Source organism: Coturnix japonica, chromosome 2, assembly GCF_001577835.2.
Source record: "Coturnix japonica isolate 7356 chromosome 2, Coturnix japonica 2.1, whole genome shotgun sequence".
Lineage (NCBI taxonomy): Eukaryota > Metazoa > Chordata > Aves > Galliformes > Phasianidae > Coturnix > Coturnix japonica.
Genome location: NC_029517.1, coordinates 106758295 through 106774181, shown reverse-complemented (window position 1 = coordinate 106774181; position 15887 = coordinate 106758295). Strand labels below are relative to the sequence as shown.

Genomic DNA, 15887 nt, shown 5'->3' with positions numbered 1-15887 from the left:
TTGTTATACCCAAGTAAGTAGGATTGTCCACGGATTGTTACCTAGTTTTGTTGTTCTATATACTCGGTGCTAAAATACTGTAATAAGAATAGAAAAATGAAACTAAGTAATAGCATCCAAAGTATCTCTACTGAAGTTCCTGTGCCTGCTTGCCAATGTTCCTAAGGAGATGCCTTAACTGAAAATCCAGGATCATCCTCTTTTCTTTTGTCACTTATAAACATGGACTCAAACATCATCTTCATTTAGAAATGTGTCCTTCTGGTTTCCTGAAACATTTTTCCTTTTTTTTTCTTTCTTATTTCTCATGGACATACAGCTCTTTAAAAATCATTGACCTGTCTGGATGTTTTACCACTTTCAAGAATAAGCCGGTAGCAGGAGAGTAGGAAAAGCATCAAAGCTGTTAGCGTTGGACAGGTTTCTAGAAACTTTCTGTAACATGGTCTGGGGGGAGGAGGATACTTCCTGTGTACCCAAAAGATATGGCTTGAGCTGAGCCCACATTTACAAACAGTTGGGGAGGGGCAAAACAAGATGATCTACTGTTGTGAAAATAAAAAATATAAAAAAACAAAAACAAAGAAAACCCACAAAACTGAGAGTGTGCAAGTGCTTACAGCAAAATAACCCCCAAATTGACAGCTGCACAAACAGCACTTGCCTAGCAGTGGTAGTCAGTCACTAGGAATGCCCAGTTTCCCATCAGATTAGTAAGAATTCATAATTAATAGCACATTTAGCGTCTCCTCTGTACTGAGATCACAACTTAATCTGCTAACCTGGTTGTGGAGGAGGTAAAGGAGATGGAAATTCAGGGTCCTGCTTTGCTGAGCACATTATCTCCCTGTTGATAACAGTGTGAGATGAAGACAGACAGCTTTTCCAGAATCAGCCCCTCCACCAGTTTAAGATCTGCAATCCTAAAAGGTGAGGCGCTCCTTCCTTAACAGATGTGACCCCCTTCAACTCTGATAAACTTCCTGAAAAGATGAGGGAAATCTGTGCCACACAGGATGTGCTCAGCACATTGAGGGATTGAGTTAGTAATGTCCCTGATAATTGTGGATACCTCATTGTAGGAGTCAGTTTTTATTTAAATTTTTTTAATAGGAGTATACACATCTGTCTTTATACCCAGCAGCTTTTCTGGCCCACAAGAAGTCCTCTGTGAGTTTCCCCAACTGAGCTCAGTGGGATCTCTGTCAGCTGCAAGATTTATGTCATCTTTTTCAGTCCTGAGAACTGTTCCTTAAGCTTTTCACATCTGGATTTAATTGGAAAGACATTAAAAGACATTAAGTGTGCTGGAAAAGCATATTTTAGAGAAGATCTTTATAGGCACTTCCATTAAAGGAGCTGATGGTTGTAGGTTAAAATGGGATGAGGATAAGCCATCAACAGTTAGCAAGGACAAAATTACATTACAAACTGCTTCAGATGAGAATTTCGGCGTGTAGCTCTTGGGCTTGACTCTGATCTCACTTAAATCAACTTCAATTAGGAGAAAAATACTGGTTAATGCGGTATAAAAATACACCGAGATCAGAATCAAAAACTTTTGCCTTTTGGAAACACTCAGATTTCTAATTACATGCCATCTGTGCTAAATATAACACTTTTAGCTGTCAATCTAGATTTGGTACTTTGTTGGACATACACGCACACTTGTAAAATGAGACTTGGAGAATGAAGAGAGGGATTGGTCCTTACTGCTTTCAGGGTGGAAGTGTCCTTCTCTGAATGCCTGTATGTAGACTGCAAGAGTAGAGTTACACTGAAACAGAGATAGTACGCAATTTAGTATGTGGACTTTGCTGGAGATGTTGTTATGCAAGAATCCAGATCCCTAAACACCCCATTGTTCAAGCTCTAATGTGCTGCTTGAATGAGCCAAGGGACAGCCCTCTGTATTAAGTGTAATCTACTGCTTTTGTCTTCAAAGTCAAGTTTCTTGTCGTATTTAGACTGACACACACTTATAATCTGCGCTAATGGGCTTGAATAAACACTCTTTCATTTTAAAACAGCTAAAACCAGGGAATTTGATATTAAGGAAATCATTTCCATACCTAAATTAAAGTGTACAGTCTTTCAAAATAATATTGTGTCAAATGTTACAGAACAAAAATACAGAATTATTTTGTAAACATTGGAAGGAAAGATAAAACATTTCAACAAAAACCCATTTCAATGAAACAAACAAGTTTTTCAGAGGTGCTCACTTACCTGTTTCTCTTTGAAGGGAGTCTCTTAATCTGCTATGTTGTGAAAAGTATTTAATATTAATGAAAATATTACCTTGCTGTGTGGTAGTGTGGAAGGGATGAGGTACTTGAATTACAGTCATGTGTGGTTTTTTTCCCATCGTAGCATACTTTTTCTCAGAATCTCCCCATCTCTCTTGGGCTATGATAAAATGCACATAAACTAGTAAAAGTGCCTGACCTTGGCCAGCCATGTTTGTGCTTGAGCACAGGCTTTATTTCAGTTTCCTTATATAGAAAAACAAGAGTAATAAAACTACTTGTCATCCTTGGGTGCCATTTTGTCTTACGAGGAACATGCTTGCAAGTAGAGATGAAAAGCATTTAAACATTAATGATTGTGTTTTACAGGTAGCATTTACTTGGCATGGAAATATAAGCATGCTGAAGTAGGCAGAGTAACACCTGATCTTTAGAAATTTATTGTATACTAATTTTTACATATCAATTTCTGCATTATTTTGTTGTATATTAATTTTGATATGAATTGGATTTGAGAGTTCACAGAAATCTTTTCATATTCAGTGAGTTTAAATCAGCACTTGCCTAAGAAAACCGCTTAAATAAAAGAGTAAACGCTTATATCTTGTTTAAATACAATACACTTTAGAACTCATTCGTTTTATTGGAACAAGTTCTGGCTACCTGTACGTTACTAACAATATGCATCAGGGCCCATTTCCCAGTGGGGAATGACAGGGTCTTTACCTCGTTTCAGTACTGAGGAAGTGCTATGAAACAGTACAGAACTGTGGCCATCGTCTGTTGCACCATGTCACCATGTCACCATGAAATCTTACGCAGCCAAGAAGCTCAGTCTACTTATTTTAAATCACGTTCTCCTGCTACACACATAGGGTTAATGAGACTGGACTTGCAAATCTACACAGGGATGTGTAGAAATGCCTATAAATAAATAATTATATAATCATATATATATATATATATATATTTTTTTTTTTTTTTCTGAGAACGCAGCTGACAAGGATATTTTCCAGCCTTCAGTGGTGAAAGAGACAGTGATTCATAGCCTTTCTTCCCTGCTGGTGCAGCATTTTGCCTGAGGATATACATTCTGCTGTTTTTAGTTGTAGGTTTAAAGTCATTCTTCTTAAAATCTCTTGCAATTTTTGTCTGCAGCTTCTCAACCATTTTTGAGTGTTGCTTACATTATGTGATATACCTCTACCTGTTCATCCAGTCACTAGCATCTAAATGCCCTTATCTGTAGTTACTGAAAGAACCTCTGTTACTTTGGTGTCTACCTCCTTCTGAAAGGTAGTACTTAAGTAGCTTCTGGCTGAGGATACAAAGTTATAGGCAAGATTAATTTGAATTTTAATTGCTGTAAGGTGAAACTCTCTTGCATATAGTGTAAATGCTTGGACATTTATCTTTAAATCATTTGCACTATGCTGATTAGTAAGTTGTGATGATGCATTATTCTTTCCATCTTTATTCTTTATAACAGTTGAAGGAAAAATAAGAAATTTAAAGATAAATGCGATAAGATAAAGACTGAAAAGGCACTGAAATGACCTGACAAAAGGAGCTCGATTAGGATTGAACTGTTGATACTTGGGCTAAACTTTCACACCTCACTTCTTCACTGTTATAGGATGTAGACACACCTCAGTAGACACTAGCACTGAACCTGAAAGCTCTTCTGAGATGTTCAGAAAGAACTACTAATTTACTGATTTCCAGCATCAATTGTAACGCAAAGTTAGCATTTTGTTATCACTTGAAAATATTGTTCCTCACAATAGAGTATGTGTGAAGAGAAAGAAGTCCGAGAAGATGCAGATTTAAGAACACTTCTTCTCTGAGTCTCGTACAGAACTTTCAGCTGTCCCTTCATCTCGTACTCTCACCTGAGAGTAAAAATGAATTGAAGGTTGGCTATCAGGCTGGCATTTCTGCCCTGGATTAATCTCTTATGCTAATATTAAGTTTCTCGTTCCATGTTGATTGATCAGGCACTCTTCATTAAAAGCAAAACAAAACCAAAGCAAGCAAAAATCTCATACCTTTCCATTATTTTAGTAATTAAGTGCTTTTCATGTGTTTTTCTCTCCCTCTGGCCAGAAACTCTTGAATCACCATTAAAACAATAGAACTGTCTCACCTCAGATAATCATGCTGCTCTTTTGTAGGCTTTAAGGTAATGCTTCGCCATTCATTACTTCTGAAATTATTCATAGTCACAAGGATGGTGATGGGTTACCTAGTGTGGTAGTTCACATGCTAGAATATACCAGTTCCTAACTGACTCTTGACTCAGCTAGTTCCTTTGCTTACAATCCCTTTACTTACAGACCCTTGACAACAATCTGTGTTGAAGATCTGCAGAAATAAAATGTCATGTTGAATAGTGTTTTTCACTCCATCCACTTCTTGTAATATTGAGAGGCATGGAGGGTTTCAAACCATGAATATGTGTGTCCAATGAAAGTAGGTGGATGAAGGCGACATGGTTGCTGTTGTTGATAGAAGCTCTGTGCAATCTGTAGGGAAGTTTGTTCAAGAACAGTTAATCCTTACTTTATGATTACGCCTAGAAAGCTGGCAAGGTCAGATTTTACGTTGATTGTATGTCGTTTTAAGTGGTGAATGCATGAGTTGCCTTGGGATAGCATTAACTACTGCATGGGACTTATTCTAAGCTATGTCTGTGCAGCTTCCTTCTTAGTTCAAAGATACTGGATTCCTTCTATCCTCTAGCCTTCTTTTCTTGACAGGTGCAATCATTGTCTTTAATTGTAGTGCCTATCAGGTGACTGTTCATTTGTGCAGACATTAATCAGTTTGGAAAATGCTGCTTCCATGTAAACTACATGAGCTAATCAGATTATAACTGTGTTTTTCATGCATATCATAAACGGTGCGAGGAAAGGGCTTAAAGTCATTTAATTAAGGTTTACATTGTGCAGTGTGAAAAGCCTTTCTGACTTTAATTTTTAAACAGATGTTAACATTAGTTCACATGAAATCTAATCAACTGGGGAGAACAGTGCATTGTGAGGAAAGCAGAGAGAACTCCTAGCAGAAATGATCACTTCCAGTGCAGTGAAATCATTTAGAACAGAAGCTGTTGGGAAAAGGGGTTTATTTCAATAACCATCTCCTCATTTCATTTTAGCTTATATGTTGCCAACCTGTTGAATCCAGGGGGATTAAATTAAGATGTTAAGAAGTCAAATCTTAGCTACCTCATGTACGTGTATGTAAGTCTACACATGCAGATGTATCTTACCTTTATGCACCTGTGTGTGCACTTTTGGATGTGGACAAGTTAAAGGTGGAGGCTTGGTCAGAATTATCTTCATCAAGAGAAAGCAAAAATAGTCAGAAAGAACAATATTTTTAAAAGCACACGGAGTTTAATAGTTGCCTAACTTTGGAATACTACATCCTCAGACTCACCTCAACAGCTGTGGTATTGTTTTTTTTTTCCAATTGCTTTTAAATGTGAAATTTAAAGCTACACATTGAAAAGTCATGAAATGCACGTCATTACTGATGCAGACAGGATTTCTGCAGTGCTGTTGCACAAATGATACTGCCTTTTGAGGCCTCATCTGTCACAGAGCAGAGAAGAACCTTCCCGGTTTGGGGAGCACCGTTTCTTTCAGCTTAGAAAGCAGATGAGCACTGAGTGTTTGTAAATATACTTGTGAGCAGATTGATTCATGCATCAACTCAGCTGTTTTCTAGGCTTTTGACTTGCAAGGGTAATCAAGGACTGGAATTTGATGCGTTTGTTTTTTTGACCTGGCATGCCAGCATTTTCTCAAGCGTACACTCTTACTTGTTCATGTATGTGGCATGTGGTTTACAGACACCATGATCACAAGTCATTTGCAGACTCAACCTTGATCTCAGACTCACCTATTAAGATGGTAAAATCTTGTCACAGAATCATAAAACCATAGAACTGTTTGAGTTGGAAGGGACCTTCAAGGGTCATCTGGTCCAACTCACCTGCAATGAACAGGGACAGTTAAACTAGTTTGCTCAGAGCCTGGTCCATCCTGAACTTGACTGTCTCCAGTTATCCATCACCCTTCTGGGCAAGTTGTTCCAGTGCCTAACCACCCTTATTGCAAAAACCTTTTTCCTTATATACAATCTAAATCTCCCCTCCTTTAGTTTGAAACTATTTATTTCCCCTTATCCTGTCCCCTTCCTTCTTATAGCACCTCTTTAGGTATCAAAAGGCCACTATCAGGTCTCCCCAGAACTTTCACTTCTCTGGACTGAACAGCCCTGGCTCTCTAAGCCTGTTCTCATAGGGAAGGTGTTCCATCCCTTGGATCATTTTTGTGACCTTCCGCTGGATGCACTCTTAACAAGTCTAAATCTCTCCAGCACTGAGGACTCCACATCAGAACACAGTAATCCAGGTAAGATCTCACCAGCGCAGAGTAGAAAGGCAGGGTTACCACCCTCACCCTTCTTACCACACTTCTTTGGATGCAGTCCAGGATACAGTTGGCTTTCTTGGTTGCAAGGTTACTTTGCTGGCTCATGTCCAACTTGCCATACATCAGAACCTCCAAGTTCTTCTTGGCAGAGCCATGTTCTATTCTTACATCCCCCAGCTTGTACTGATAGCAGTTTTGGTGAGCAACAGGTCCAACATTGTATCCCCCCTTGTGGAGATGTCTATTGCCTATCTCAGGAGTTTATCCTCAATGCATTCCAGGAGCCTCCTGGATAGTCTACAACTCACCATACTACTTTTCCAGCAGATACCAGGGTAGTTGAAGTCCCCCAGCAGGACAGGAGCCTGTGAACATGATACTTTCAGTATCTGGAGGAAGAAGACTTCATCAACAGGCTCCACTTGGTTGGGTGGGCTGTAGTGGATCCCATGCACAACTCTCCCTTTGTTGCCTCTGTCTCTAACTCTCACCCGTAGGCTTTCAACTTGCTCATGGCCATTCTTCAGGGACAGCTCTTCATACTCTATTCCTTCCTTGATGTAGACAACACCTCCACTCCTCCTACCTCCCTTATCCCTTCTGTCCTTTATTACCTGCTGTGGACCCTTTCTTCATTCAGAAAAACAACAAAATGAACATTTTCAGTTTCATGGACCAATCTGAAATGCAATATGGATTTAAGGGGAAAAGCACGAAGTACATACTATGCTAAAACAAATGGGAAAAAGTTATCATGAGGATGTGGGCTTAAATGCACATGGGCTAGTGTAGTGCCTGTCTGCAGTTCTAGCTAAAAGTATGATCTAATGTTACTAGATTGTCATTACAAGATGCTTAATCCCCAGAGTAAGAAACAGGAAGAATATTTGCAAGTTTGAATGCTATTTACTAATTGCCAATTGACTTGAGGAAAGTTAAAAAATGACTGGAAACATCCATCCCTGTCCTGACACACACACACAGTAATACTGGAAATGGCAGCCAAGACAAACAGCTAGCAGTGCGGTGCATCCTGTTGGCATCGTATTTTTGGCACTGTTGTAGCTACATAGAAAACAAGTGATACAAGAAATGTGTAAGGACATCTGTTCTGTAACCTATGGGGCTTCACTCACAAAACAGTTATAAAATCTTCTGGGGGAGAGAAAAAATTCTCTGTATCTGTGCAGATGCTCTATTGTAAGAAAAATATCAATGCAAGGAAGTGTTGAGCCTTGAAAAGAGGAAATTGTTCACCAGATTCACTGTCAAATGTTTCATTCTTTTCTTTCCTTTTCATTTAAGTTATCTGCCATTCACAAGTTAAATTTAAGCCAAGCCATGTAAATCCGTTGGGACTAATAGAACTGAATCATAGATTAAATTAGCCTGGTGTCTGCTTGCAGCGCTTCTTCACTGCCATTTACTTGGGTTCTGTGTCACTGCTAATTATTCAGGTCACAGCCTTCAGCTACCAGCTTCCTTCCTGAATCCAACATCTTCGTGCCTGTCTAGGAGTATCACAGGGCAAGGAGAAGCATTAAAGATATCTATAAGGGTCCAAAGTATCTCACTCTATCTGTTGTCTACTGCTCTTCAGTCACCTCCCACTAGTAGATATTTTTAAATGAAAGGAACTTTCCCAAAATACGAAAGTTGTTGCAGAAGTCAGGATATATATAGTTAGGCTTCCTCCACAGGTGACCTACAGGGAGAAAGATGTTTTTCCATGCAAAAGAAATCAAATTTCATGTAAACCTGGAATGCATTAGGAAACTGGATGATAAAGGGGGTCTGTGAGTTGTAAGAGTTTGGGAGGACTTGGGGAAGGAGAGCAGCTGGAGATCCTGGATGGGAGAGCATATAGGAGTAGGAAAAAGAAGAGGCCTAGGTAGGGAGAGATTTGTAGAGAAGTAGAGGTGTTTTCCTCTGCTCTTAAAGAAGTCTAAACTCTAGTAGTTATTAATAGGGAAAGACCAGGGGCACTGGCTCGGCTTGAGAAAGATGAGGGAATGAGGCATAAGACAGGGAGTCAGGACTCAATGGTGAGAAGCCCGAGATTTTGTAAAGATCAATTTCCAGAGCAGCAAAGGTGGGAAACCCATTGATGAGGTTTGATGTAGGGGACTGGCTATTCAGCAGTGCTAGCACAAGCACCTGGCACTTCCGCCTGGAAGGTCAGGAATACCAAGTACAGGATTCCTGCTGCTTGACTCTTTTAAAATTTGCTTTTAGTAATATGCTATATCTGAGATCTCACCTTTATATCACATTTGTATTAGGGAAGAGCATGGTTTGAAGGATGAAACAGAGGAATTGCATTGTACCACAGTACAAGCATTAGGATTTGGATTTTGTGCTGTCATTAAGAATGTATGTCTTTACTCATCTTTAATCTTGCCTTCATTTTACATATTTCCTTGAACTATTCTGTATTTACATCAACACCCATATAGTAATGGTCCGTGCTTACAGGCAAAGGATTTCATAACTGTGTATTGCAGTATTTCTTCCCTTTTTGATAGAAGAGGAAAAGACTTTTCCTTTGAGACAGTGGCTCATATTCCTCCAGGACATTCCAAAGCAAAGCAGTTTTTTTCTGGAAAACAGATATTAAGGCTGCTCTGTAATCTGTGTGATACTGCTTTGCAATAAGCAGTTCTGTGAGTAGAACAGTAGAGAGTAACAGATGCGCTTATTCAGAGCAATTCTAGAAAAGAAGATTGGGTTGGTCCAATTAATATTTTGATAATTTGAGGGTTTCAGTGACCACTTATCAAGATCATTCTACCCTGCATGATTACCTTGTGATCTAATTTTGAATGAAACATTACTTGGCACTGCTCATTGCTATGATCAGGTCCTCTCAGTCTAAGCCACTGTACAAACAAATAACCCGAACAAACCATCCTTTCACAACAAGTTTACAGTTCACATGTCAGACCAGGAAGCTAAGAATGGATATTAAAAAAAGTAAACAAGGTAGGTTAAAAAAAAAACAAACAGATTGGATAGCAATAAAGCTGTAGGAGGAGCAGATATCTCAGCTTCCTTCTCTCCTAGTAAAGTTCCCTGGGCTACTATAGATAAGAACAAATGAGATCTGATTCTTTGTTTATGTCAATCAGGAAAAAAATAGATAAAAGAAGAAAGGAGATTCTTGTGTGCCAGTCCTTACCCCTTGAGATGTTAGTGGCTGGTAGTCGATAGCCCATGATCAACTGAAAGACAATACAGAACAACCCTGTGTAGGGAAGCACAGGATCCCAGTTCCAGCCTCTCCCTCACTTGCTGAGCAGTGCTTACATTGCATTGGAAATAATCCCACAGAGAAGAGCAGATGGGAGAAATTAGGATGTAGAAAAGTGTTGGGTTATTGGAAGAAACAGAATTTGAGAGGAAAACCTTGTTGCCACTGGGAAAAACTGGTTTGGCTGGAACAAACAGTGATTTAGCTGTGTGATTGAGATCCACAATGGAAAGGTGGATGGTGATCCTATGGGAGCTGAGAATATACTTCTGAAATGGCAGGCACTGTCAGGTCCCATAAGAAAATGCAAATATGTCAAGAAAACTAGAATAAATGGGGAAAGAGGATACTGAAGGATGAGAAAACTGTTAGATCCTTTAATGGGAGAAGTTGTGTCTGAGGTGAAGGTCTGAGGTTCTGCCGTGGCATGGAAAAGTAATAGAAAGATGTAGGCAGCAGATAATTTTAGATGAAGGGAATCATTATATGAACAGATGGGAATAAAGAACGAGTAGAGAGCAGGACAGATGTCAGATACAGGGGCACAGAGCATGCGGCAAAAGAAGAGTGGACAAGAAAGTAACAGTGATAGTCTGATGTTTAAGAAGTGTTTGGCTTTTTATTTGCATGCTAGCACAAAAAACCATGAAACCTCACCGTCAAAAAAATTCCTCCTCATGCGTTATGGGTGGGAGTACAGGGTACAGCCTTCTGAAGCTTTGGCAGCTAGTCATTACTATAGACAAATCTGGGATACGCGGTCTTTTATTTTAGGGTAGCCTGGCAATTTTTGCACTGTTTTTCATCTTGCCAAAATACACATTGTCTGATAATATTTAAGTTGTATAAACATACCTTTCAAGGGAAGGAGCTGTTGAGAGAATCCAGGCAGAGAATTAGTTTGGGAGCAAATCTAGTACTTCATTACAATGGCAGCTCCTGTTTCTAACAGAGCCTCTGCTGTCCAAAAGGAGCGGGAAATGAAGATAGAGAAATTGATTCTTTCTGTCCCAGCAATGACAAAGAGAGCAACTTCCAATTTTCTAAACAGCAGTTGCTGGCTTCACCATGAACAACAGTGCCAGAGAACCTGCAGTCAGTTCCAATATTTGCAATGTCACCTTGGGTGACAATGTCTGTGGAAAGCCACCTCTTTTTCTACTCTGTGATTAATGCATCTTAGGTGGGAGTGATTAAATAGAAAGTTCTGCTTTGCCTTTCACCTTCAAGACAGGAGAGGCTTAATTTGTTTTATTGTTCTGAGTGTGTTTTCAAAGCGAGGCACATGGTGCCCGAGAATTTCATAATCAACCTTTGCTAAATTAATTAGAAAAAATCATTTGTCTGTTGCCAAAGCAGCTAGAGGAAAGAAGAACAATGTGCTTCTCAGAACTAAAGCAGGACTCATGAAGCTGAGGGAGAACTCTGTCAACAAAAAAAGCAATTATGCAGAAAAATGTGAATGAAAAATTGGTCATTATTCTGATACTTCATAGTTGTTCCACATTGGCTTTCCCTGTTTAGCGCAGTTCACTAATGCATGAGACATCAGTCTGCTGTGTTGTTCAAGTTCCAGCTTTGGGGTGCTGGCAGTGCCCTGCTGCCCATCTACCTGTTGCTTACATCTTCTGTAAGACAAGATCTGCAAGCTCCATAGGAAGTTCTAGGAAGTGTGAAATCTAAGAAAGCAAAGGGGGAAGGTGGAGAGCCTTTTCTAGCCAGAGAAGCAAAAATCCTAAAAGTATATCATTTTATTGATGTAGATGGTGCAGCTTTTGTTAACACATACAGAAATCATTCATACACCGAGGAAGAGGAGGGTATCTCCAAACTTGTCCACAAACAGAGTTGTTTGTCATGGCGCTGTTCTGTACCCTCTTTATAAGGTCTGCAGTATAGATGACTTCAAGATACCGACATTACATCCTCCTCCATTTGGTATTAACACAGCTGTGTCAGTGGGTTTTTAACAATTCATTTTTTATTTAGGCAGCATTAAGTGCCTTGAAACAGTTTTCAGAACAAGGACTGGATCCAGTGGAAGGGACTCTGAAAGTTGAAAATGGATCACTTGAAAAGTAAGTACCATTTAAATCCTTTGCATTTTAATGCCTGTGTGGCATTGTAGATAAGAAATATTAATTAAGAGCTTAGTTGCCCTTTTAGACCTGTGCAAAAACTTCCTGCTGGAATTTGCGTAGTTTTTGACAGTTTGAGAGGATAAGCAGGATTTCAGGTTTAGTATTACTGATAATATTTACTAATGAACTATGAGACAGTCAATCTTCCTATGGAAACCCTAAAGAAGAGGATTTTCTGTTTATTGTATGGATTATCTTTAAGTAGCATAACATGATTTTTCTCCAATGTATTGTAGCACGTGATATTGCCTGTAATTAGGATAGTTGTCTGCAGTGAGTTCCTATGTCTGCAGGGCAAATTTTACCCTAGAGAATTTAAAAGTAAGTTAAAAATTCTTTCAGGTCTTAAAAACTCTTAAGCAGAATATTATCTTTAAGCAGCAGACAATGGATACAAGTTTCACACTAGATTTTCGAATATTTAGCCAAGTTGGGTTGTCCATCCAGTATGGATTTTTTTTCCCTGCTGTTACTATGTTTACATAAAGTCTTGTATTACCACATAAATTAGGGAACGATAGAATAAGAGAAAGGAGACTAGAAGCGGCGTTGGGAGTCTTCAATAGATATACCGTGGCTATTTATAAACTAATTTAATCAGAAACAATTTTCCATATGATCTCATCAGCATAGTATTTGAACATAAATATTGTTGTTTCACTTTAAAATGTTACCTTCCACAGTGACCTTTGAATCTCATGTGCCATCTGCTAATAAACATGTCTTAAAGATGTGCAACCCTGGACCTTACCACTCTTGTTAATGTATTAATCTTTCAGACAAGTCAAGCATCTGGGAGAGAAAGCAGACAATAAACAGACTAACTCAGGCACCATTGCTCAGGACTGCAAGGATTCAAAGGCTGTCGTCTAGGAGCTTCCCAGCACCCACGGCTGCCACTGCATCCTTATAAACCTGTCAACACGCAATAGGGTGTATGTGTACAAGGAAATGAATGACTAATACCATTATTTGAGTCTTATGTGAAGACAACACTATTCTAACACAAGAGATAGTATACATGGTACTGTTTATTCAACTGTGGAAAAAAACAAAATTGAACATTTCCCTTAGTACTTGAGATCAGAGCATAACTCAATTGCCCAGAGGCAGAAGAAATCTGATCATGTTACTGGAGGTTAAAACAACAACAACTAATTAACAAAAGTGTTAGAAAAAGAAAAAGAAAAAAGAAAAAAAAAAAGAATAAACATTAAAATTGATTAATACTGAGGAAAAGCAGTCAGCATTGTTTCAGTTATACAGTTTTTCGTAGTGTAGTTTTAAGTTCAGCTTACTGTTTTTTAAATAATGCTTGGATATTTTAAAATTAACCAATGACAGTGCTGTGAGAATTGTAGTTGTTGTCTTCATATATAGTCATACGGCTTATCTTTTTATGCAGACATTATGCATTCTTCATTCTATATGAATATGTATGACTTTAAGATGCACTACTCAGAGTTGTATGCAAACAGAAGTTTAAATCATGAGAAGTATTTGCTTAACATGAACAGATGTTAGTTATGATCAGTCTCAATATACTCCGGGAAAAAGCAAATATGGTATTTGATTTTCCTTGCCATTGTCAATTAAAGAGGCGTCTTGCCTCCAGGCGACGTTCCCCTTCAGTTCTGCTCTCTGTTGTGTGAAGCACATCTACACCCCATCTGTGTGTTGTATCAGCCCACCGTTTGCATCAACTGAGTGTTTTTAATCTCTGCATTCTGACCAACAGCAAAAAGTAGGATTTGCAACCTTGTCAAGCCAAGGTAGGAAAACCGTTGATATGGAGATCGTTCTTTTGTGAAAGGAGCAGCAGCAGAGATAAGGCCTGTGGCTGCGCTCTGTACCAGCATATTCCATTTCAGTGTGTGGCCAAATGCAGTAAAACCACATCAGTTCATGTGCACAATGACAGTGTCGTCTCTTTCTTTACCACTTGCAGGCAGACAGCTAAAAGAATGGGTTGAAATAACAGCACAAAAAGCAATTACAAACAAATGAAGGACTGGCTACCATGCCAATACCTGGGTTCAGTCTTCCCCTCCCCGTGTTGCCACCTTCTACAAACCTACTGTGTTACAGCAGTGAACCTGGCATGTATGTCACTTATTTGTCCAAAACAACTATTTTATTTTTACAAACCACTTGCAATAAACACATAAAGGAACTGCCAACTGCATAACAGTCCTGACAACATTGCACAAGATTTCAGAAGCATGTAAACCAGGGATCACAACCCTGCTGACTCACTCAGGAAAGCAGCACTGTAAGGAAATGGTGCAAGGTACAGCAGCATTGATTCAGCTCTAGGATGGGCTTGTGGGGTAATGTGTATCATGCTCTTACAGAAACAGCAGTCTCTGACACTGAGGAGTCCTTCTTTCTGTTTCATATTTCTCAGGGGTATGTTTCACACTCCTGAGGAGCCTTTGTGCTAAGAGTCTGCAATTTCTCAAGGTTCTGATTCTCTGATGTTCTACTTACTTGTGGTAACTTAAATGAGGTTTCTTGAGAAAGATGCTGTGTACAGTTAATACTCTCAGGAGCAAGCAGACTGTCAGTTTCCACAGAACCGGGAGGTTTCCAGGGGTGTTTGGCTCTTGGCAGACTCAAGTTATTGAGGTAGCAGAGTATAATACCTAGCTCTTGCACACTGTATTTCTCAGTGATACCTTACCTGCCTGAAAGAGCAGAAATTCTGTTCCTCCTTCATCTTAGCAGATAGAAGAGCTCAGAAACAGGCTCAGTCTGTTCTATGGCAGTACCTTCCAGTATGCAGAATACAAATGGCATTACCATTGTCTCACATGGAGAGCAAGAGCAAAAGAAAGGACAAACAGGTTCCTTGATGAGTCTCTCCTCAGGGCAGGAGGCTGAGCGTGCTGGGTGGGTGTGACGTGGAGACTGGCAGTATGGTCTCTTTGGCACAAGCAGCACCTCTGCAGTGTGTTCCCAGTTCAGTGACTACATAGAAACCCTTTGCTTTGAACTGGTTTGCTCAGAAGGTGAAGGTACAGCTTGATCCTTTCTCACCCACAGCAGGAGGAAAGCTTCCCATGCTCAGCAGCAGCAAACCTTTTTATTCAGGCACTGGTGTCAGCAGTAGTGCATAGTGCTCAGGCACCTATAACGCTGCCAACATGGTGCCATCCCCAAGTCACAACCACAAAAATGTATCCAGTAATTCTCCAGTGATTGCACTGATGTTAGCTTGCACTCACAGAATCATAGAATCACAAGGTTGGAAAGGACCTGTAAAATCATCTAGTCCAACCATCTTCCCATAACCATTGCTACCACCAGCCACTAACCCATCTCTTGTAGCTCCTCATCCAGACATCTCTTGAACACTGACAGGGACGGTGACTCCACCACCTCCCTGGGCAGCCATTCCAGTGCCTGACCATTCTCTGAGAGAAAAAGGTTTTCCTTATGTCTAATCTAAACCTCCTCTGGTACAACTTGTGGCCATTTCCTCGGGTCCTGTTTGTTGCCTGGGAGAAGAGGCCAATCCCCTCCTCATCACAACCTCCCTTCAGGAAGTTGTAGAGTGCAGTGAGGTCTCCCCTGAGCCTCCTCTTCTCCAGGCTAAACAATCCCAGCTCCCTAAGCCGCTCTTCATAAGACTTGTGCTCCAGACCCCTAACCAGTTTTGTTTCCCTTCTCTGGACACGTTCCAGGGCCTCAATGTAGTGAGGGGTCCAAAACTGAACACAGTATTTGAGATGTGGCTTCACCAGTGCTGAGTACAGGGGGATGATTACCTCTCTGCTCCTGCTGGCCACACTATTTCTAA

The 15887-nt window shown here is 39.9% G+C and overlaps 1 protein-coding gene across 2 annotated transcripts in view; it reads left to right on the top strand.

Annotated features, from left to right (window-relative positions):
- Nucleotides 1-14000, top strand: part of STAU2 (staufen double-stranded RNA binding protein 2) — a 150626-nt gene extending 136626 nt beyond the window's left edge. For both annotated transcript variants that reach the window (XM_015855780.2, XM_015855779.2), the window contains 2 exons: nucleotides 11934-12022; nucleotides 12865-14000. In XM_015855780.2, coding sequence (XP_015711266.1) covers nucleotides 11934-12022; nucleotides 12865-12958 — 183 coding nt within the window. In that variant the 3' untranslated portion in view covers nucleotides 12959-14000. The remainder of the gene's footprint in view (nucleotides 1-11933; nucleotides 12023-12864) is intronic.
- Nucleotides 14001-15887: the final 1887 nt, after the last annotated feature.